This window comes from Stylophora pistillata, chromosome 8 (genome assembly GCF_964205215.1).
Source record: "Stylophora pistillata chromosome 8, jaStyPist1.2, whole genome shotgun sequence".
NCBI lineage: Eukaryota > Metazoa > Cnidaria > Anthozoa > Scleractinia > Pocilloporidae > Stylophora > Stylophora pistillata.
In genome coordinates this window covers 15,834,723-15,859,461 of record NC_142526.1, presented here as the reverse complement: position 1 = coordinate 15,859,461, position 24,739 = coordinate 15,834,723, and the positions used below count along the sequence as shown (strand labels likewise).

At 36.7% G+C, this 24,739-nt stretch overlaps 1 protein-coding gene across 1 annotated transcript; it reads right to left on the bottom strand.

The window, feature by feature from the left end:
• Nucleotides 1-9,182: 9,182 nt before the first annotated feature.
• LOC148725193 (DBH-like monooxygenase protein 2 homolog) lies at nt 9,183-16,675 on the bottom strand. Its single transcript, XM_088730391.1, has 3 exons — nt 16,314-16,675; nt 11,691-11,840; nt 9,183-11,071 (listed from the first exon to the last, which is right to left on the bottom strand). The coding sequence occupies exons 1-3, from the start codon at nt 16,605-16,607 to the stop codon at nt 10,838-10,840; spliced, it is 678 nt and encodes a 225-aa protein (XP_088586517.1). The 5' UTR covers nt 16,608-16,675; the 3' UTR covers nt 9,183-10,837.
• Nucleotides 16,676-24,739: the final 8,064 nt, after the last annotated feature.

Here is a 24,739-nt window from a genome sequence, read left to right as displayed (position 1 = left end):
TTTGTAGTGTCTTTTTAATTTTTACCCAGACATTCCCATATGGGGCCTGGGTTGAAATTCTAGGTTCATTTTTTTCTCTTTTTTTCGTTCATTTGCAAATTGCCATCATATCCCTTAGACACATGTGCAAAGTTATCTATGCAAGTAGCCACAAGTACAACAGCAGGTACATATTTAATACCATTGGTAATGGCAGAGACCTAGAAAGTAAAGGTTTGGAAACTGGAAATAAGCAAAAATACTAGGGCAGGGAGAGGTTTAGCGATGAAACAAGCAGGTCACCTGTTCATGTACTCTTTAGAATGAACAGTGACACTCAAGTGAAACAGGTTTGTTTTATTAGAATAGTCTGTGATCTCAAGGTTAGTATCTTTCACTTCCATCAATGAATAGAAGTTGATGAATAATGAGACAAAAACATAACCATGAACCAATGGAGCCACCAAAGGAAAAAAAAAGTTTTGAAGACAAAACAAGCTTGGAGATAAGAAAAATAAACAGGAAAAACAGTGAAGGTGTTCACAACAATGTAGAGCTATGGATTTCGTAAAGAAACATACATACATACTTTAGTTAAGGTATCAAAGAATAAACAACACAAATAATACCCCAAAAAGGAAGTTTAAGAAGTTAACCCTATGTAAATAAACTTCCAAAGAAATAAAATTTAAAAATGTATGCTCATAATAAAATCTGAGATGGATAAAAACCTAAGAAATATGTATGTATAATTTAAGAGCTGTTTTGAAACGTGTTAGTTATCTATCTCAATGACATTGGCGGGCAGGTCATTCCATTCAAGCAACAAGAATTGTTAAACAAATAAGCACAGTTGTATAGAACTAAGGATTCTGTCAATACTTTCGTGAAAGTCTTTGCTTAGCAGAAATATTTTTGTTATACTTTGACATAATTTGAACTTTTTTAAGAAATGCCAAATATTCTTCAAAATCTTTTTTTTCTCAATCAAGGAACAAAGGCATGTGATGTTTTAAAAGTATTAATAGAGTAAATGATTTATACCGCTGATATGAGTTACTAAAAAATGTTGTCTTGCTTGTTTACATAAGTCTTCATTTTTTCTCTACATACCTGTAGATTGGCTAATGATGTTAAGAAAATATAAAAATGCACCCTTATCTCTGCACTGGGATATAAACATGCCAGGAAGCATAGTCTTGGTAGTTTTTTGGATACATCTTCATGTACAATGAATATATGAAGTTCATATATTTTGAACTGTGGTTATAGATACGTATGATGCATGATACTCGCAGTAGAGAGCGCTATTTATGCAATAGCGAAAATCAGACCTGAAAAAAATGAAGTCTGTATGGGATTCGAACCACTGACCTATTCCGTACAGGCCTGATTTCGCTATTGCATAAATAGCACTCTCTACTGCGAGGATCGAGTATCATACACATCTTCATGTGTTTTGGACAAAACTATGACCATGGTTAGGGTCAGATTAATGATGCTCAAAAACTCAGGCATTATGCTTTTGAGCATAACCCATAAATGCATTGCATTATGGCCAAAATTTAGGCTAATGATTTTCCATTTTGCTTGCCCGAGAGCCCTTCAAACTCCTCCTCCTCCTTCCCCCCCCCCCCCTCCCCCTCCATGTTACCAACAGGTGAAACCTTACTGGAGAGAAAATACTTGCCACACTTCAAAACAAAACATTGAGTACCCGACACTAAAAACTTTACAGAAAAGTACTAAAGATTTTATTCATATTTACTGTAACTGTACACAGCCCTTACTTTAAGATGAACTCAACTTTTCTCAGCATTTACCTGTAGAAGTAGTAATTTAGTATAGTTGTGTAGTTTTCATTGCTAGTTTTTATCATTTTAATTTTTTCAAGGGCCCCAATTGATAGCAGTGCTTAAGGCATCTGAATAGGCTACCGTGAATAAATAAAGGTCTCTCTCTCTACTAGAGATACTAGAGTAAAAGTGCACTTTCTTTCAAATAATTCATGTGCCTGCCAACGAAGTCCAGGTTTCAACTGGTAAATGCCTTGAAAATTAGTAACATTATATTACAGTTGATCATGGTTGCTATAAAGAACAAAATGATTACAAGTTATTACAAAATACAAGTAGAAGGAATAGAAAAATGCAAAACAACAAAGGAAATGCAATCAGACAAGGAAAGACTTTCAAACCTTATATGACTTGTGAACGCGAAGGACAGAAAAACTTAGAGAAGAACAGTGAAACAAACGATGTCAAACTTAACAGACTCTGATACAACGTTCAATTTAAAGAATGAAATTAAACAAAGCAAAATTATGGGAATCAAACTAACAGAATATAATGGTAAGAATGCGAAAACAATGAGAAAAAATATGTGTGCAAAAGCACAAAATGCAATTAAGAACATGAAGAAGAAATTGCCAAGCAGGAATGATGTAGTAACAACTCAAGTAACATTTGAAGTTAAACATTGCAATCAACTTTCTTTAACTTTATTTCAAAGCCAAAGTAAATTTGAAATGTATAGCTTGTGTGTAAGGGTATACTGTAGACTAATCTCCATGCAGGCTACATTTATGCCACTATTGTAACCAGTAAATATTTAACCTTTTTGTTCAAATGGAGGTAAAATGGCAAAGCATAGCTGCTTTACATTTACTGTGCAATCACTGTTAATACTCATGTGTTTTGAGACGGCGAACAACACCCGGACCTTTAAAAGACTGTCTTGAAATGCGCCAAAAGTTTGACTCGAAGGTCAGCCAGTTTCAAATTTATTAAGTACTTCTGCCAATTATATATGTTGTACCAAAGATTCAGACCTATTTTCCCCATCTCTTGGAAGTCTATTGCCTGTTTTCACATGACGTCACGCGGTATCCATAATTGGGTATCCGCCATTATGGAGCACCTCTGCAGCGTAATCCCATGCTAGCCAGTTGACACGAGTCTCGCAGTACTTTTCAATTTGATCATGGATATTTCACAGGAAAACTGCGATGAGGACCTGGATAGTCTTTCTAAATATATACCAGTGCTTTCTGAGTACGCAAAATGTTTAGAAACGCACGTTAAGAGGAGATATTTACAAAAAACTTCACAAGTTGGAGTCGACCCGGTTGTTACGAAAACTAAGACCCGGCGTCTTTTCATTGATTTTCACTTTTCCGGTGGGTCTTAGTTTTCGTAATTACGAAAGTTCGTTACGAAAACTAAGACCCTATCTTATTTTTCTTGTTTATCAATTTTATTTTATTTTATTTTAATAAATAGAATATGTTGAAATGCAAAAAGCGAATAATAGACAGCAATTAACACCCCGTCTTTTCAGCACTTCTCCGGTGGCTCTTAGTTTTCGTAATTACGAACATCATTACGAAAACTAAGACCCCATCTCATTTTTCTTTATATTTATCAATTTTTTGAAGGTGAGCTGGAGAGTTCAGACATCATCTTGATTTGTTGCTTTTTCGGTTGGATCGAAGAACCTGGTTGCTTTAAGATTAAGTGGGATTTCCTATAACCTTTCCTTGCGTTTCGAAGTATTTTCTCGCGCGACGGGCGATTCTTAATTTTCCCCCAAGACACTGAGCTATTTTTGAATCGTTCTACAAGATGCAAAAATAATGGAACTTGAGGAAATTTTTTTAAATGGAACAGTTCAGACTTAATCAGGGTTTGCCCACTTTATGAGTAGTGTCGTTAGTTGTAAAACGGAAAACATTTTTTATCACATTTCAGGTGGGATCTTAGTTTTCGAAAAAAAATACTGTTGCAAGTTGCATGCACGACTTTTACGTGTAATATCCCTTCATGGAACCGAATTTTTTTTTTAAGTGAAGAGTTGAATCGTTTTCTACTTTCTGCATCAATTTTTTTTCAAGCTGCACAACAAAAATGCTTGTAGTAAGGCTCTTGCAACTTGTTTCGCCGCACTGACTGTAGTCGACATATGCGTCATTTTCAACTTACGCAATTTTTGTCGCGAGACAAGTTGCATGGTATTTGTAACGTGTAACATGGTACGTGCAACTTGCAACAAATTTTGTTGCGGGATAAGTAGCAGGAAAAATTGTTACGCGTAACAGCAGCTTAAGTGTGCAAACCCTGATATTAATTCTGAACTGTTCCATTTGAAAAATTTCCTCGTTTCACTATTTTTGCATCTTGTTGAATGACCCAAAACAATTTCCGTTTATTATTCAATTTACTTTTCATACGCTTTTTACATTTCAACATATTCTCATAAAATAAAATAAATAAACAAGAAAAATAAAATGGGGTCTTAGTTTTCGTAATTAGCTTTCGTTATTTTTGCATTTTGTAGAACGATTCAAAACAGTTGCAAAACAATTCTTAAAATAACTCAGTGTCTGCGTCGCACGAGAAAATACTTCGAAACGCAAGGAAAGGTTGTAGAAAATCCCTCTTAATCTTAAAGCAGCCAGGTTCTTCGATCCAACCGGAAAAGCAACAAATCAAGATGATGTATAAACTCTCCCGCTCACCTTAAAAAAAATGATAAATATAAAGAAAAATGAGATGTGGTCTTAGTTTTCGTAACGAGGTTTCGTAATTACGAAAACTAAGAGCCACCGGAGAAGTGCTGAAAAGACGGGGTGTTAATTGCTGTCTATTATTCGCTTTTTGCATTTCAACATATTCTATTTATTAAAATAAAATAAAATTGATAAACAAGAAAAATAAGATGGGTCTTAGTTTTCGTAATGAGCTTTCGTAATTACGAAAACTAAGACCCACTGGAAAAGTGAAAATCAATGAAAAGACGGGGGTCTTAGTTTTCGGGGTATTAGGTCTTAGTTTTCGTAACAACCGAGTCGACCCTGCTAGTATCCCCAGTGATCAGTTCGATCCCGAATGCTTGCCATCTGTCGAGGCTACGGCCTTGGTTAGCTACCTAATTTTGGAAACTAGTTACTACACTAAGCAGCAGTTTAAATGCCACAAAAGCTTGGAGGCTTACAACCAGATGGTGAGCGGATTTGTTTCAGACCAATGGCAGTGACTGCAGAGTGTTTGCGATTGCTTTTGCAACATGTCTTGCATTTGGTGAAAATCCAGCTCATATGACACTTGATGTACCAAAATGCGGCCACATCTGGCAACATGCCTTAAACACAAAAATATTTCTTTGTTTCCACACTTCTGGGCAATATCAGAGTTTTGGAGACTCCCGATAATGTCCATCCAACCCCCACCCCTCTTACAGAGTTTATATGAAAAATTCTAACCACTACTCCCACGCCCCTAGAATTTCCAATCCCTTCCTTGAGGGGAGGGAGGGATTTATGGATATTATTTTCTGGAGCCACACATATCATTTTCTTTGTAAAAGTCTGATAAACACTAGTGGCATAGCAACATACCATACCCCTCTGTTGTTTTTTCCTTGTGTCAGTCAGAAAGTAAATGTCTAGTGTGCACCAGACATTTTATCTGATCAGAGCTAAATGCAGGCATTTCAGAAAAGATTTTCTCAATGTTACTGAAAAATAAAAATATACTGTTTAAATTCATAATCCCTCTCAGTTAAGCACTCAATCACCAACTGATAACCTTTACTGAAATAGCTGTATGTCACAAATGCTGATATTTAGATAATGTCACAACCAGTCAACCTGTAGGGGTTAACATTTCAGAATTGAAGTGATGTGAAGTTTGAATAATGGGCAGTTAAGCATTTGCAATCACTAAAAATGATAACCAAACCACTTCTTAATGGTAGCTTCTGCAGTTAGGTTTATTCATTAGCTGTATTTTATTAGAGTACAGTACAATTAAACTGCTAATTAAAATTTGATAATTATTTAATTTTTTCATTTATATGCATATGTACAAGCAAAAACATTCATTCATAGGGATTTACTCTTGTAGGCATAAATGCAAGAAATAGCATTTAGCATCTCTGAACATGCTCGGAACTTGAAATATTAACAAATTTCAATTTTTCACAAACCTTTCAGGATGATCAAATATTCCGAGATATATGTTTTCTCCATGCATCAAAGGTCATAAAAGGCTGCAATGTTTGCAGTAACAATATCAAAACAAAGTAATCAGAATGCCTTTACAAAAACAATGACTGAGGTATTGATACCTCATTGGCCTGGACCCCTCAGTTGTCATGTTTTGAGCCTGGATTCTACAGGAAAATAAAACTGCATTCCTTTCTTTTTTTAAAACAGGTGAACTATTTGAAACAATTTCACAAATATTTCAATTTTTTTCTGCCAACAATGGCTTTACACACCAAATGCAGTGAATTCACAGGGGAAAAAGTAGTTTGCCAAGATGAAATATTTTTTGGAAAAGTGGGATGAATAAAGAAAATATTAGCAATTGATATGCCATTCAATTGCCATAGAAATTATCACTGGATAATTTATACAATGTTTATGTAATTACATTGGCAAATATTTATTAATTCCACATTTCCAATGATATAACCAACTTGGACAACCACTTGTTTCTCTGTGGAATGTAGCCAGCACACTTGATCACCCCTCAAAATTCAATGTTATAAGGCAATTTTAAACATGGAAATTGCAAACAGAAAGAAACCACTCCAGCAATCGAAAGGGTGGCATAAATCCATCAGTTGATTTGACAGTCAATGCAGACTATCTGAGAAGTATATCTCAATATAGCATTTTGGTTAAACTAGCAGGCTAAACATCATATTTCCCATTGCAACATTGAGTTTCTTTGGTGCATACTGCAGAGATTAGTAAAAAGTGGTATTAAATATGAACAGTAATGCCTATCAATGGTATTTGATGTCGCTGGGATAGACACATTTACCTCTTATCATATCAATTCCCCTGTCTAGCCATTTTGTAAACATTTCTTGGGTAAACATTTTATAATCACAATCAGTTGGCTGACTACACTCAAGATGATCAAGAGTCTCTCACCTAGAGTGTGTAAACATCGAGACAATTGCTCTAAGTTTTCAAACAAGAAAGAATGGTCCTAAAGCTCTACTAATGGGTACCTACAGACCTCCCAATCTATCTAAATCAGTCTGGGAATCTCAACTTAACAACATGTTACTTCGTGCTGGTCGATTTAATAATATAATTCTTGTTGGAGATTTGAATTGTGATTTACTGAATCCTGACGGAGGTGCCAAGGATGGTTGTGCACTTATTGATTAAATGGAAGTCTATCGCTTATCCAGTCTGATAAAAGAACCTACAAGAATCACTAATACTTCTACTTCACTGATTGACGTTATATTTACATCTAGACCGCGATCATTTCTGTCTTCTGGAGTCTATGATACAGGTATAAGTGATCACAGTTTGGTTTATGCTGTAATGAGAAATTAAGCACAAAAGAAACTTCAAACACTTTGACCAAGATGTTTTCTCAAGAGACGTCAGTCAAATTCCTTTTCATGTCACCTATGTCTTTGATGATGTTGATGATGTTGCGGATGTTGCGTGGGCTTGGGGAAAAATGTTCACAGGTCTTCTTGACAAACATGCTCCTGTTAAGAAAAGGCTGATTAAGCGGGAGCATGTTCCCTTTATGACCACTGAACTACTTGGTGCTATTCGTCGTCGACGCAGATTGAAACAAACATACTATGCAACAAAAGATCTCGCAGACTGGCAAAAGTACAAGGAACAACGAAACAAGACCTCGTCGTTCAGACGGAAATTGATTTGCAAATACATAAGAAGTAAATGTGACGATGCGAAAGGTGATCCTAGGACTTTTTGGACTGTAATTAAGCCTTTTATTCACAGCAAATAGAACAGTGGTGACAATACCATAACTCTTAAAGAAGATAATGAACTTATTACTGACAATAACGTCATAGCTACGAGGTTTAACGACCATTTTTCTAAAATTCAAAACGATAGTGTTGATTATGCAATGATGGGAAGTTCCTATTGTTCTGACAGTCATCCAAGCATTTCTGCAATAGGAAATAATTGTCCTAATATAAAGAGCTTTAACTTTCAGCTAATCAGTCCTGCAGAAGTACAACAGGTTGTAGGTAAACTTGAACCAAATAAGGCCACTGGTCATGACGGGATTCCTGCGAAAATCTTACGGGACTGTTCAAAGGAGTTAGCTTTACCTCTTGCTAACCTATTCAACTTTTCTATTTTATCTGAATGTTTCCCAAGTGACTGGAAGTTAGTAGAAGTCTGTCCTGTATTCAAGAAGGGTGACCCTACGAACATATGTAACTATAGACCGGTATCTATATTAATTTAGATAAGATCTTTGAAAAATGTCTCAATCGTCAATTTGTGGAGCACTTTGCGGCGATTTTATCACCGTTTCTCTCAGCTTATCGAAGAGGTTATAGCTGTGAGGCAGTGCTTCCCCATCTTATCGAATCATGGAGGCAAGACTTGGACAAAGGAAAGACTGTTGGTTCAGTGTTGTTGGATTTAAGTAAAGCCTTTGATCTCATCCCTCACAACCTGTTGATGGACAAGCTGAAGGCGTATGGTCTCTCTGCCCAGAGTCTTAACCTAATTAAAGATTATCTTAGTGGACGGAGACAGTGGGTGAAAGTGGCCAATGCCAAGTCTGACATTGTCAAGATTCACGGAGGAGTTCCACAGGGGTCTGTTTTAGGCCCCTTGTTCTTTAATATCTTTTAAAATGACTTATTTTACTTTGTTACAGAGGTCAAACTCTCGAAACTACTTTCAAGTGATATAGCTCCAAGCATGGTTCAGGCTGCCCTCATCCGGAACTTACGAGTCACCTCCAAATGGTTTCATGACTGTGGTCTGACCCTAAACTTGGACAAATGTAAACTCCTAGTTTTGCCCAAGCGAAAAAGTGATCTAGTAGAACTGGATATTGATGGTTTCCTAGTCAAAGTGACCGATACTGTGAACTCTTAGGGGTTGTAATTGACAACAAGTTAAATTTTAAGAGTCATATATCTAGGTTAATTAAGAAAGTAGGTAAACAAATTGATGTACTTAATCAATTCAAACACATTCTTTCGTTTTCGTCAAAGATACGTATATATAGGGCATTTCTCATGCCTCACTTTACTTATTGTAGTTCTGTTTGGAATAGCTGTCTCCAAGATAGTGACCAGTTAGAGAGATTACACGAGATTGCCCTTAGATACGTGTTTAATGACTTTTCCAACGGATATGATAGTCTATGTTATAAGATTGGTTACTCATTAAGTTGTAGACGGAAACAAGAGATGCTTTTAATCATTTTTAAAGCCCTTTATAACAATATGCCTCAGTATATTCAATCTTTATTTCAAGTAAGAGAAAATAAGAAAAATCTTAGGGGCAAAAACAAACTTGTTTTACATGTAGCTAAGACCACACTTTCAGCCTCAAATCAACTTCTTACATTGCTGCTACGGCTTGGAATGCATTACCTGATAAGCTAAGATTAATGGCTGAATTTGGCCCTTTCAGGAATGAGATAAGAAATCTAAGTAATTTGTAATTTTATATCACCATCATTTATACCATCATTTATATTTAGGCTTATATTATTTTTAAACTCTGTAATTTATATTCATACATTTTTCTCGGTATATTAGCATCTCTATTGCTAGAGGCCTAACAAGCCTCATTTTCATCCGAGTTTAAATAAAGTCATCATCATCATCATCATGTCTTCCGATTTTGTGTCGTCTCGGCTTATCTGTGAAACCCACGCGTTTCAGCGATCTGCTGTTAGCTGTTTGTAACTTTCACCGTTCTTCTCAACAATGATAGGTATACGGAATAGACTAATACCTTCCTTGTTTCCAGATTTTACTCCACAGCCAGGTATTATACAGAGAACCATCACACTACAACTCACACACATCTCTCTCGACACGACTCTGTTTACTTTTTGAGGGGCTCCACAATGGAGGTTAACGATGGTTGTCAAGGACTAAGGTTACGTGGGTGAAAACCAAGAACTGAAACATTTCGGAGCTATACACAAGGTATTCTTCAGTAACCTGGGTGAAAGCAACTGTACTTAGATCAAGCAATGAATGCTCAGATTACTTTTATGAGTCTCAGACCATGATGAGTGTTAACTTGTATAAATTATTCAAAATAGTTAGAATAAAAACTTTACAGTTTCTGGGGCAAGCTTCTCCTCAGAACAAAATTTGCACCTGGTGGACTGATCAATATAAAAAGAGGCTTAAGAACCATTCATTGCAACTTGGACAATCACATATTTAAGGGTCAAAAGCTATCATCATCTGTCTGATGTAGGGCCATGTTTATACCAACAAGGTATCAGTAATTTATATCACAAAAGCATAAACCAATAAAGTAAACCATAAAGTTTACTTTTTCATTTAACTCAAACTCTAACAGCCAGTTATTTACACAAGATCTAACCCAAAGCATGGTTTGACACAAGGAGTGGGCCTCAGGGATTCTCTAAAAGATGTTTGATTTAATTAAATAAATGTCATCCACTGATAGGTTTCTGCCCTCTGGACAATGTTCACAAAAATAAATGTTCAGACAAAAGGTTTGGCTAAATTTAAGATGGCACAGAACATGGTTTTGTTAAACAACAGCTCACCTTTGTTTAAATAACTGGCCCTAAATGTTCAATCATAAACCAAAGACATGGTGTCGAAGGCAGTTATGGTATTATACCACTGTTTGCACTACATTTAAAGAGAGAATGTCATTCAGGAGTTGACCTGCATGAATTCCAAGATTGACACAGGAGTTTTCCAAACATTACTTGTGAACAAAACAGGAATTCTTGTCTTTGCAGATATTTTGCAAATGATAGCCATTTACCCTTACTTACCCAACAAAAGAGGCAAGAAGCAAAATAACGAGACTATTGATTACCATAATCTAGTAGTAGAAAATAACTGCAACAACAAGAAGTAAAAAGTGGCCCACAATAGACACTGCTTGTGTACTGGCTCCAGTGGTTGATGCTTTGGTTTCATGAACAGCTTCTTTCTTTGGTACCTTGATAAATTCAATATCTTTATGCCCTTCCCATGTGTGTTTTGTAAAGTTGCTCATAGTTGTATTATAATCATCACTGTCATGGTAAGCGCACACCATCCTTCTCCAACCAGGCTGAAAAACAATTAAATCAGACCTCAATTAAAGTATTTGGGTAAGACATTGTTCATGATGGTTAACTTAAGATGGTCATCTTAAGTCGAGGTAGAGGGTTGAATTCATTTGCTTTGTAAGTACACTTAAAATGTATACAATCTATCCAACCTTTGACTGATTACTAAGACTCTTTCTTTTTCTATGGATGAAACGAGTTTTCATTTATACAGGGCAAAACATGATGCTGTAAGATTATTCTGTGACTTGGAGAACAAACCTACATGTTTGAAGAAAACAATGATAACTGACTTAATCCTGTGTTTATGAAGCTCATTTGTTTCTACTGTTGAAAAATACTTCGATGTTCATATGAATAATGTACAATTATTCACCAGTGTTGAAGTGAATAGTGGTGGATATTTACCAAGCCCCAAATTGGTGAGATAGTTATCCACCACCTTCACTGACTCCGAGGTCCACACAGAGAAAAAAAAAGTTTATTTCTCTAAACATACCAAAAAATTGTTGCAAATTATCTCTTCAGCTGCTCTGAGGTGAATAGTACTTGCTTGAAATATGAAGGGCATGTTTCAACTTTACCAAAGTTAATGAGAAATGATCACACTAATGAACCTACCTCAATGACATTGTCACCTACAGCATCACCAGTATTTTTCTTCCGAGAGAATTCCATTGTTGTAGTACCGTTACTTTCTGTAATACTTGTGATATTCCAGTCTTGGTGTTCATCTTCTTTTGGAAGCATATGTCCATTTGTCATAAGATCCTAGGAAAAGTTTGCCCATTTGAGTCATACAATTTTCATACAAACAAGATACTTATAGGGGCATTTTGAAGGGTGGCAGCCAACTTGTTTATTCTGAATTCAAGGAGCTGAGCTTCATCAATGACATATATTGTTTGCCCTTTTCCAAGTCTGAGACAAATTCTACCTTACAATATTTAGTACAGTGACAGATGGCCAGCACATTAAGAGATATGTGAAGCCATGGAATTAAAAAGCACCAAGCATTAATACACGATCAGTATTAGTTGGTCAATCACTGAATGTTTTGGCCTGGGTTTGTTGCTAAAATTGGTACCAAAAACAACTGAAAATCAAAGCTTCCAATATCTATTAATACCAATGAAACCATATTCAACAAACTTGTCCATAACAGTCATGTAATGAGCTGATACGATAATCAACAAACAAATAAATTAACTCTATGACCAGTTAGCCCAATGGATAGTGCACTGGACTGCTGTGCGGGAGGTCAAGGGTTCAAGCCCCGGCAGGACCAACACTCAAGGTCTTAAAATAATTGAGAAGAATTTGCTACCTTTCTATAAAATCAAGAAATAGTTAGATATTCTAGTCTTCTCGGATAGGGACGAATAAATGCAGGTCCCGTCTCCTGCAGGGTTGGGGGCAGGAGACGTTAAAGTGCACCTAAACCCCCAAATTTTTTTTTGCTTAACGAAATAAGCGTATTTTTTTAAGTATTTCTGTGCAAAAATTCTTTTATTTGCTCAAATCTTCAATTTTCTGTGCCCAGTCAAAATACGGAAAATCGGCCGCCATCTTGCCCCACGACCAAGTTTAAAGAGGAATGGCTCTAGCGGGTAATGTGACGTCAAATCGAGAACACGAAAGTCTGCATTTCACACATTTTCACATGTTTGGGAAGGTCATAGTCGATGTTGTCCGAAAATATGCCGACTAAGTGTGTTGTAGAAGGATGTAGCAACGTGCGAAATTTGCAAGAGGGTATCGCGCTTCGTACATTCCTCATACAACACACCTAGTCGGCATATTTCGGACAATATCGATGACAACCTTCCCAAACAAGTGAAAATGTGTGAAATGCAGACTTTCGTGTTCTCGATTTGACGTCACATTACCCGCTAGAGCCATTCCCCTTTAAACTCGGTCGCGGGGCAAGATGGCGGCCGATTTTCCGTATTTTGACTGGACACAGAAAATTAAAGATTTGAGCAAATTAAGAAATTTTTGCTGAGAAATACTCCAAAAAATAAGCTTATTTCGTTAAGAGAAAAAAATTTTGGGGTATAGGTGCACTTTAATTTCCTACACACAAGATTACTGTGTGATGGATGTCCTCCCCTGGGTTGGGATGGGTGGGTTTACTGGGCCTGCTGTAATTGGCGCAAGCTGTTGCAGTGTCCCTGCCTGTCGGCAAATCTAATAAATTACAACAATCATTAATAATTACTCACCAAATTAAAAGGTGAATATTCACTGACACTATAGGTGAATAGTTGTTTTAGACTTGTAGCACAATCATGGTGCCCGTTCTGGGCTGTTCAAATAAATATATCGAAATCTGGGTCAGCAAATGACAGATTGTTTCAAAACTTGCCCTTTTTGTGCTATAATGATTGTAGTTCAATAAAACATCACTATATTCTCATTTGAAATAATTTAAGAGTGGAAAAATATTGAAGATTAATGCAAATATACCCTTATTTTCGGTGTAACGCGTAACATCTCATTTGCATAAATATAGGAAGAAGGCTAAATTTTGTGCTTAAAAACCATAACAATTTGAAACTTCCATTACATCCATTTATTGAGTAGGACCAAAGTACACTGTGTGCAAAGTGACAGCGTTCGATGTCCGTTTTTAAACAACATGAATAAAAACTTGAATTCTCCTTGCCATTGTCTGCTTGTGTAACGCTGTAGATTCAACAGAGCTTTGCATCATACAAGTGCGGGTCTGGCAACTTGACCGCCAACCTAGAAATGAAGTTGATTTGTGTGAGTAAGGTTCCTAAACCTATTTATCCTCTTGTAAAGCTATTTCTTCAAAATAAGCAACAGCAAGGACGAAATTAGTGATTTCCCAATTCGGAAACGATGTTGTCGTCAATAAGTATCAACAACAATTAAATACTACTTACCCAGTTAAAAGTGCATAACTCAGCTTCCAGGTCACCTTGGCTGCCTAGACATCTCCATAACACAGTTCATGTAATCGAATACAAATCCCCAAAGTTTCAAAGCCTTATGTACAATACAAACGAAGATATACGAAATAAACCAAATCAGAGACCTATATTCACTCTCGCCCGGTGCACAAGACGAAGCTCTCAAACCCCTAATTTTCCATTCAAATAGAGGAGTAAACATCGAAAGGCTCCTTTGTAACCTCTCCTCTGAATATGTGGGGTGTTTTGTGGACAATTTCAGGGTCTAAAACACGTGCTGGATTGCTATGCCTACTTCAGTTCTTGTTATCCACCCAATTTCACCACCTTGAACAGAGCGGAAACAAAGGACTTCTTCAAAGATGAATGGCAATAAAGAAAGCTCTTCAAGTGTTGAAAAGATGAAAAAGTGGAGAGAAAAAAAGACAGAGAAAAAGAAAGAAGCTGACAGAAAGTATTACGAACGAAATCATGACGGAAAAAAAAAGTGCACTTGTTCTTGCCAGAACTGTGAGACGTGTGTGGAGAACTAAAGAGAAAAAGAAATAACATTTACAAAGTCCCTATGGATGTCAATGAAGAAATTATTGCCTCTTTGTAAATCCAGATAGTGTTGAAATATATTTATATATTGCATTTTAGTCATTATAGCCGGTGAAATTAAGTGAGAGTCAAATGCCACACCCACAGAGGATTGTGGGTATTTAATAACTTCGCTTTAAAAATCTTACAAACATCGCAAAACTCACTAAAAATGCTTTTATGATGATAACTAGCTTATATCTAGCAAACAATAATATTTTTGGTACACTTGCCGCATTTTCATAAAAATGCCTTAAGTATGTTACACAAATGGGCACCATGATTGTGCTACAAGTCTTAGTATAATTATAACACAGATACTACAAAATTAAGTTTTCTCTCTAAATAAACCAAATTAAGGTTAGAAATTAAACAAGGATTTTGTGGGTTTCATGAACCAAGGTGGCTGGGGAAGTGAGCCTGCAGGAGATTTGTAACGGGTCTGCCATGAGAGATAAGAGCCTCTTATTTCTTACACTAAAAACCCATATAAGCCTGATCAAATGTTGCAGATATTGGAAGAAGTCACTTGTAGCTTGTACAGAGTCTGTTTTATTTTCTAGCTGATTTGTCTGCCATCCCTTGGGACGGTGCCTTTGTCTATGATGATATTGATGACATCTGGAATCACTGGTCTAAACTCTACAAAATAATTTGGATATATCAACAAAGTTGAAACGGTAAAATTGGCCACCATAACGATTACATAAGCTAATGTTTCGAGTGTTAGCCCTTTGTCAGAGCGAATAGAGGAATTGTGGGTTGTGTGTGTTTTTAAAGGCAGAAAATGGAGCTACGTTATTGGTGGGAACATGGCAATGAAAAAAAACATGAATAAATTAGTGGAATGAAAAGCGTTCGTCGATACCTGTGAAAGATGAGCTTTTGTTCAAGAGTTTTATGGCTTTCCGTGCTACCTAAGTGTAAGGAAAGACTGCAGATTGCCATATGTTGCTTAGAATGATTAGGTAAATTAAAATGTCTAGCGACTGGTTTCGATGTGTCCCTGTCATTCCTTTCCACATCGTGAAGGTGTTCTCGGAATCGGTCACCTAGTCTTCTGCCTGTTTTGCCAATGTATATCTCTTTGCAATAAGTGCAAGTTATGATATAGATTACATTGGGGGAGGTGCACGTGAAGTGATTGGTGATCTTAATGGATCGTTTGGGTCCCAATATTTTCTCCGTGTTGTGAATGAAAGGACACGTTTTGCATCATGCACGAGTGCATTTAAAAGTGCCTGGTTGGTCATTAGTCTGAAAAGAACTTCTGACCAAAAAATTGCCTATGTTTTTGTCGCATTTGAATGAAATGAGCGGAGGCTGCGAAAAGATAGTGCTTGTCTCTGGATCGTTTTGAAGTAATTTAAAGTTTTTAAGAATGATGGATTAAACTGAGTGGTTGTGAGAGTGAAACATGAGAGTGAATGGAATGCGGTTGGAATCTTCCTTTTGTGACATTCTTTTTGTTCCAAAAATTAAGTTTTGTAGACGTAAATATAAATGTAACACATGCTTTATTGAATATCATCAACACTAAGATAGGGCTTGGCTATGGTTTGAGTCTTACAAATTTACTAGCGATCTATGTGATTAAAGAAGAGCTTCCTGACAAATAACGCAGCAGATAGGTTTGCCATTATTTTTAGCGACTTTCATGTATCAAGGATAAAAATATGGAGTTACATTGTTACGACTAGAAAATACGAAAATAAAAACTAACCTTGAAATACACTTTTCCACTACCGTTAACACCGCCAACAAGAACATCGTAATACTGCATGGAATTGTAATTCCACTTTAAGGTTTCGTTGTCGGGCCACAACAATCTCGATACGCCAAATCCAATCCAACCTGTAGCTTTTACCCTCACTTTAAAATGAAAGGTTTCTGTATTGTTTTCGTACTCCCAATCGACTGAGTAATTACCTTCATTTAACGTTTCTTTATTTGAGTACACAATGCCCGAAGAAGAGGAAGCAAAAAGCCATAAACTACACAGCAGTGGCAAAAACATTCTCGGTTTGTGTCTTGTTCACCGCTCAGCCTCGAAGGTAAAGAACTGCCGCAAGTGAGCGGTGTACCATGGGAGCGTGATGGAGTTCCATATGTGGACACCGCGGAAATACGTTTTGGTGACGTCACAGTAACTGGTCAGTGGTCATCAACTTTAGGCTGCCAAGCGCTTCGATATGTTTGGAGACTGAGTTCGATGAAGACACCGGCCTTTTGCGTGGTTTTAAGTTGGAAAATATGCATGATACTTCTCCTTGTTTGTTATATTTGATCCTTTGAATGGGTTTTGGCAAGAGTACCATATAACCCCCTACATTAATTATGCATTCAGTCTTTGTTCAATTAAAACAATAGCGATAACAATAGTACTCCGCAGAGACTAGCAGTCTTTGTTTTCAAAATTTGGATTTTTTTCCTAAGTCTTTTTTGAAACAGGGTAAATTTGGCGCGTTTTGGCTTTGCAAAACGGAAAACTCAAGTAATTTTCTAGAGGTTTTTAAATTTGAAATATAACTGAATGTTCAGTTTCGCTTTGAAAGCGTAAAATTGGCCGGAAAATAACGTTAAGTCTACGGTCAGGCTTTGAAGTTTGTCAATGCAAAGTTTAAATAAATGTTGTGTCTTACCTGTTCTTGTGGTTTTGGTTGATTCTTTCATTATCCTTTCGTGTCCTAGTGATGAAAATTGTTCGTGAAGGCCGGTGCATACAGCGATGCAAAGAAACCTTTGTATCTAGTCTTTCTGGACTTCACAAAGTTGGGCGATATGTTCGATAATGTTTCCAAAGGGATCGTTTTCGTAGTGCTGACGCCACATATATTCTTGTAGGTAGCCATCGAAAAGTCCTTTGGATGTTCCTGTTTGGGGCAAACCTCTCTTGATTCCCCACCATGTATTTTCGATACCCTGTGTGGGCGCACCGGTGAATTCCGGCGCATTGAAGCCATTCCATCGCAACCCTTTTTTGAACATCGCCACTCGTACCCGTCTCGCGATGAAGCACGTCGCGTCCAGCTAAGTTCATTGCTGCACCCAGCTCGAGGACATTTTACCAACGTCACAAGCAGGTTGTGATCCTTACACCTCTGTATGCACCGGTCGTGATCAGATAATATTCGAGAAAGTCTCCCCATCTCCGAGTTGTTGTTGTTCTTCTTCCTTCTATCTTCTTCTTTCGTTGATGTTATTAGAAAGAGGTATGAATAAATTTTGTTTTCTATGTGGTATTTGGCCAATCGTAGAGAAGAAATGCATTCTTTAGTGCAAAGGGGACCTTTGGTGCATTATATCAATGCACATATATTGTTATGAAAATTTTTTTACTGAAAGGTAAAAGAAAATTTAGCTTTTGGAGAGGAACTCCTAACTAGTTTGCGTAGCATAGTGGTAAGGCTATGGTTTGATAATTGTCTGATAATAACGCGTTGCCTGAGGAGCGATGGTTCAAGGCTCAGCAGAACTGCCAAGAAGGTAAAAAGGAAAGGAAAGGAAAGAAAAAAAAAACCGAGAAGTTAGGAACGAAGGGGAGAAGGGAGAAGAACGTGAGAAAGGAATGGAGACGAAAAAGCCGCTTTCAATCAATTTCTCTTTTATTGAAGCAGTAACTACTTATTAGTAATGAATATATGCTAAACCCGTGGGAATAAGTCATTGTCTTAAAAACAATAGGGTACATACATGATTAATGAAATTGAATGCATAATTAATGTTGGGGTTATATGGTACTCTTTCCTGGGTTTTTTATACTAAAACCACGTCTTAACAAATAGCGGTATAGGGGAGTCATTTTGTTTGGAGTTGTGTGCTGTTTGCTGACTTACGTTGGCCGTCCAGTTACGAAGCGCGATCTTGGTTCTTCAGTCGCCCTCGCCTTCAGAATTGTCAAGAATAGCGATAGTTATCCAGACAAAGCAAGAGATTAGTTCTGTAAGATAATTTTCCAGTGGGTCTGAGGACTGGTTGGATTCTTAAGTGTTATTAGCATGAAGTGACACAGGTAATTATTGTGTTGTGAAAATATTCATACACTCACTTTGCGCCGACGTGCGGTGCCTTTTCATTTTGGTAATTATTCGCTTGGATGAGAATTTTACCTTTATAGACTGATTTTTCGCCATTCCACCCTTCTTATTTTCTGTGCCTTTAAGAACGGGTGTCCGTAATCAAAATATGAAAACATTTGTTCATTTCATATACTTGCAGTTTTATCAACAAGTTATCTCATGAACAGGCACACCAAACGTACTAAAGACATGTAACAGAGATCTACTATCAACTTCTGCTAATAAAGGCTTAATTCAAGATAAATTATAAATGAACCGATCATGTTGGACGGTCTAAAATATTGCATATTTTCAGCGCCCTCAATCAATCGCCTATATAATAATCTTTGTCAAGCCTTAGCCCAGCAAACAATTCACAATTTCTTCGATTTCCACTTCCTTTGTAAACATCACTAAATAAGCGTTATTCTGTTGCAACAACAGCTACTTTAATTTCCCAAACAGCTAATTGTTTTACACGAAAGCATTTTCAACGAAACCCACTTTTTTATTATTATTATTATTATTATTATTATTATTATTATTATTATTATTATGTTTTTATAACTCGGTCATTTGATACTTTTACAGGCACATGTATGTTTACCTGAAGTATATTCCACTATCTTAATAATAATTATAATAATAATAAAGGTCTTTATTAAGAATTATTGTGCAGACAGACGTGCAACAATTAACATGAATAGAATGAATAAGGAAAATGAAAAGGTATTAATTACTATTGAAAAGACATCTATTAATAAAAACTGATTTAAAACGGCTTGTCTGAACCTTAGGCAAAATATAATTATGCGACCTAGTTCTCAACTGCAGTGTTCTCAGGGGAGGTAAGAGGTCGCTCAACGCAGTGTTGGTGGAAGAGATCCTGCATGTGCATTGCATTAATTTATGCAAATAATCAACTACTCTTTTTCCATTCATTTTTTTTTAAGATTAGCTTTGCTTTGCTTAACATACACATCACATGCTCTGCCACTGTAAGGATAATTATGATCCCCATCAGTAATATTACATCATTTCCCTACAGAACATTGTTATGAAACATTCCTATTTGACTTGTAGCCATTTTCTTTCTCTGAGGTGGCAAAATATATGTATATAGCTGAAATTAGTTAAGAATTTCTCATTGACTACAACTAGTGTAGCCATACCAGTGCTCCTCTCCCCAGTAATAAGTTGGGAAAAGGACATTTGTATGGTGCTATCATTGTTTACGCTTGGGAATATCCCATCCCTGATTTTTATTTGACTGGATGAGCACAGCAGTACACAGGCTAATTACGAGCTTTTGGTTACTCCTCATGACTTAGTGTTAACTGGGAATTGACAGCTGACTTAATCTAATCAATTTTCTCCTGAACATTTTTAAGAAACAACTTTGACTTCAGAAATACTTCTGATAATTTCCCTCTGACATTTGTAATTTGGAAGATTAATCATCATAATCATTATGTTCTTTCCACCTCCATAAACACCCAACTTAAGTTCTTTGTTTATAATTCAGGCAGCTTCTGAATATAAGAAATTAAGTTTAGAAGATAGTTGATTCATTCAAGGCTGCTGCAATATGAGAAAAGACAATACAGTGCTTTATTCACATAAATCGATTAAACTATATTATTATAATTATTTTACCGTACAGTACTTTTGTTTTTTAAACATTTGTTTTTTTAAAAATTTGTTTTCTAGTAGTACCAAGATGGTAATGTTACTTTGTGAATCAGGGAGCTATATAAACCAGAAGTATTCTGTTAGCTTACTACATTTTATGTTGCAGATGGCAGTAAGTTAGTAAAGAAAGAAAAGAAAAAGCAAAAAGAAAGCAATAAAATGATTAGTGAGGGAGGAGCAGCATAAAAAAAGACATACTACAAATTATTCATAATTGTGATGGGAAACAAATACTTGTTGGGAAAGTAAAATTATTGCTCAGAAAAAAAATTACAGCTTAGAAAAAAAATTACAAACTAAGGTGGAAAGTGAAAACTTAATTTATTACCATTACAATGGACATTTTGTACTTAAACATACCTCGGTTTATTCTTCCTCTAGTTGAGCCAATTTTTTTATATTGGGGGGCTTCAGTCCTATACATGTTACAGTCATAGGTTTCTGGCCAACTGTGATACATGCAATAACGAGTGGGGATAGGGTGTCCGTGCTACACGAGCATGTTTTGTCCTCTCGGCGAATCTGACCGGAATGCCGTTGACATGCCGATTTATACGGTTCAAGCCACTGCTTTTCAAGCCTGATGGTGCAGAGTCCTCGGATCACCGCTTCAGTCATTCAAAAACCGTCTCATTTTTAGCCTTAGTGCTTATGCTCTTCTGTAAACAAAACTTAGTTGCCACGGAGCCGCCAGCGAAAAACAACAATTTCATATCGTGTGCAACTTCAGTTCGGCTTTGGCAAATTATATAATTGAGCTTTAGAACTATCCAAACGGTGAACGGAGTTTCAAAGCTAAGTTTACAGTATTCTTTCTAAGTTTAGCCTTTTTACGCTGTCGATTTGACTCACGGCGAAAACATTGTAAAAGTTAACGGCATTTTATGGTTTCGTTGAGGTGTCCGCTGACCAATAAAATACTGTATCGTGCCTTAAAAAACGTATTTCCGCGGTGTGTGGGTGTGAAAGCCCACTCCGAAATCCGTCAGAAGGAGGTCATCTTCGGGCAGATTTCCGATTACGAAATCCGAGCTCCCCCGATGCTGTCTTCGTGATGAAGGCCCTATTTAGCATTTTAGACCCGCAAAACAGAGTAGAAACGAACATGTACTTCGTTTTTGGTTCTGACTTCGTATTTGCGTTAAGATATTTGCCTTTTTTTCGTTGCTACCCTATATTACAGATGCCTCCTTTTGAAGGATGGCCAATCACAACTACAACATAGTGACACCCCCACGAAATCTGTCAAAAGGAGGATGTGAAAACACCAGAGGTCATCTCGGGTAGATTTTTGATGACGAAATCCGAGCTCGCCCGATGTTGTCTTCGTGATGAAGACCCTAGAGCCGCTAAATAGAATAGAAAGGAACACTTACTTCGCTTCCGCTCATGACTTTTTATTAGCGTTAAGATATTTGATTTTTTTTGTCTCGTTGTTAAGTTACATGACAGATTCCACAAAATAAATTTGACGCCTCCTTTTCACGGATGGCCGATCACAACTACAACGTAATGACATCTCCACGAAATCTGTCAAAGGGAGGACATTAAAAAACCGGAAATGATGTTTTGAATACGAACTATCTTTGCATGAAATAAGGCATTGTGAACAGAAAAACCTTTTCTTAAGCAAAGCTTTTCAGATAAAACATTTAGGTATATGGTAAAATCAGTAAAAGCAACCACGCCCAAAAGTACTAAAAATCTTCTGGATTTTTGACGAAATGAATTTAACGCTATTACGTTCAGAGTTATAAGCGATATATTGTTATTTCTAATATGGTAATTGATTAAAAAATTGTATATTACTTCGATTAGATGGAGATTAAGTATAAAAATATAATGTAGCAGGCAAGATTACTTTAGTCGACTGGGATAATCCGTGACTTGTCTCACATATTACATGTTCTCTATCTACGTTGTGCCATGATATCATTGAAAATATTATAATGCTACATTGCAGTGATGACAATATTTAAATGAGGATTTTCAATTCTAAACGCAAGAGCGTACTTAGGGAAAGATCTACGAGAAACAGCTTCTAATGAATAGGCTTCAACAATTCTTTTCGCTAGTGTACATGGATAATCTATCGCACCTTTGATCTCGCTCCAATTTACAAACTGAATGCCTGGAAAAGGCTGTTAAAAACATCTGCGTAAGACTGTACGCGCTATGAAAGCCCTACAACAACGCCAGAGTGTTAATGCTCACCAGGTACCCTGAGAATTAATATCTTTGAAGCACTCTTGGTAAGATCATCTTCAGATTGTGGCTTCTTTTCCAATTTACTTGTGGCAGCCAAGCTCCCTTCCCATAGGTATCATTTTTGCTTCCTTTTGGTGAGTAGAATTGCTTTCATTTGTCGAGCTCGAGTTAAGGATGCACGAGAGATACGTAAGAGCTGCTCGAGGCGTGGCGACAATAGCTCTTGTTACGTACGCTTCTCTCGTGCTCTCCAAACCTCGAATTCTTAGGTTTTGTCGTCGTTTTCAAGTGGAACAGGTGACAGTAGTTACTTAATAGAAAATGAACAGGAAGACAAATGATCAAACAATTTATTTCTGCGTTTTTTTTTTTCGCGCGCTATTGGTTATAGTGCAAAATTAACATTCCAGACGTATTTTAGGTGTTCACGGTTTTATGAGTTGCACAGTGATCTTGGATGATCGTTCTCCTAAACACTGCAATTTCTCGTAGACATCTATATGCAGTTGAGAGATCTTAAAAATGGCTGGACATTATCTTTGCTCCGTGATTGGTCCAGAAAACTCGAACCACTCCGGCTCAACCGATCAGTCGCAAAACTAAGAGCGTAGTTATCATGAAAACTGAAGGTAAGGGGAGGAACGAGAACTTAATCTTGCAATTGAAACATCTAGTCTAGTGTCTTAATTTTTAGCCCAAGCAATCCTCAGCTGGGAAAACTGCTCAATCATTAGGAAAGAATATCCTAGGACATGTTGTCGGGTTAGGGTTTTCAACTTGGGAAAACAACCTTTTTCTGATAAAACACTAAGGAACGAGTACAACCCTAGCCCTCTAGTCTCCTTTAGTGAAGAGACGAACCGTGCCATGCTATACACCAACAAAAATATCAGGGTTTTAGGGTCTCGGAACTGAACACAGCAGCATTCATAGAACAAGTTGCCGAGGCAGTTGCTTAGGGTAAGATGCTATAACATATGCCACTGACTAATACAAAAATTAATTTTGCCGAGGAAACTTCGCCGATTTACCATCGTGGTAACTGGAGGACCTCCTTTATGGATCCTCTTAGGGAAACCATCAAGAATTATTTATAAAAAAAAATAAGACTCTTAATTCCCCTTTTACTGTAAAGTAAATATTTTTTGTAGATTTGGTGTTTTTGATGAAGTTTCTTGTCCATCCCATGTTTTGACTCTTGTAGGTGGCTCTCTTAATACTGAATACAAGAAGTTGCTTCGAAAACTCTCTACACCCCCTCGATATCCATGCAGTATCACTGGGTCCATGGATTATTGCAGGATTTTCGGCCTTACAGTTCAGTTGTAAAACAGTACACTGTTGATTCTGCAAGGGAGATCGAAACTGAAAATATGAGAGCTGAAATAAGCATGCCTAAAGGCTCTTGACTGCAAGTTCCTCTTGCTAGAACGTAAATTTTAAATTTGAGTTTAGCTGGAACAGTGATTTCAATTTCAGAATCGGTGTTACGCGATAGTAATCAAGCAATGTGAGAAATAAGTTGGTACTTGATCATTCAAGAAAAGTATTTATTTACAACATCGATTAGTCGTGCTATTGAAATTATGAAATATCCATATCACTTGAAAAATGTATTATATCATAGAGTTATTCAGATATAAATCAGATTAATCAATCACTCAATCGATCAAAGACCTTGGAGTAATCTTTTTATCCCACGCTATCTTTTGATAATCATATTTCTACTGTTGTATCGTCTTGCATGTCGAAATTATCTCAAATAACCCGTATTAGATTCGTTTTTGACAAACAACTGATTGAAACCATAATAAACCCGCTTGTTTTCAATAAACTATATTACTGTTCATCAGTGTATGGTCATCCACCTAAGCCTGTAATATTCGTACATTGCAGTACGTTTAAAACTTTGCCGCGCGAATCATCTGCAACGTAAAGAAGTATGACCATATCTCTCCTTTATTAAGAAACTTACGTTGGCTCCCTGTAAAAACACAACTGTATTGCCGAGATGCTACTTTGCCATTTAATTTTTTAAATGTATGACGGGTCAAGCGCGGAGTACTTAACATCCATGTAAATAAGAAGAGGCAGCGTATCCGGACATATAACCAGAAAATTTTAACGATGAAACATTCCCCTTTTCACAACTGCAGCAGGACAGAAAACGTTTTATTATAAAAGTGTATCT

What these genes read in the sequence shown, in the direction of transcription:
- LOC148725193 (XM_088730391.1), bottom strand. Translation starts at nt 16,607, where the DNA reads ATGTTTTTGCCACTGCTGTGTAGTTTATGGCTTTTTGCTTCCTCTTCT. An exon ending in GTGGAAAAGTGTATTTCAAG is followed by an intron (nt 11,841 to 16,313) that starts GTTAGTTTTTAT and finishes AACTTTTCCTAG; the next exon opens with GATCTTATGACAAATGGACA. An exon ending in TAGGTGACAATGTCATTGAG is followed by an intron (nt 11,072 to 11,690) that starts GTAGGTTCATTA and finishes ATTGTTTTTCAG; the next exon opens with CCTGGTTGGAGAAGGATGGT.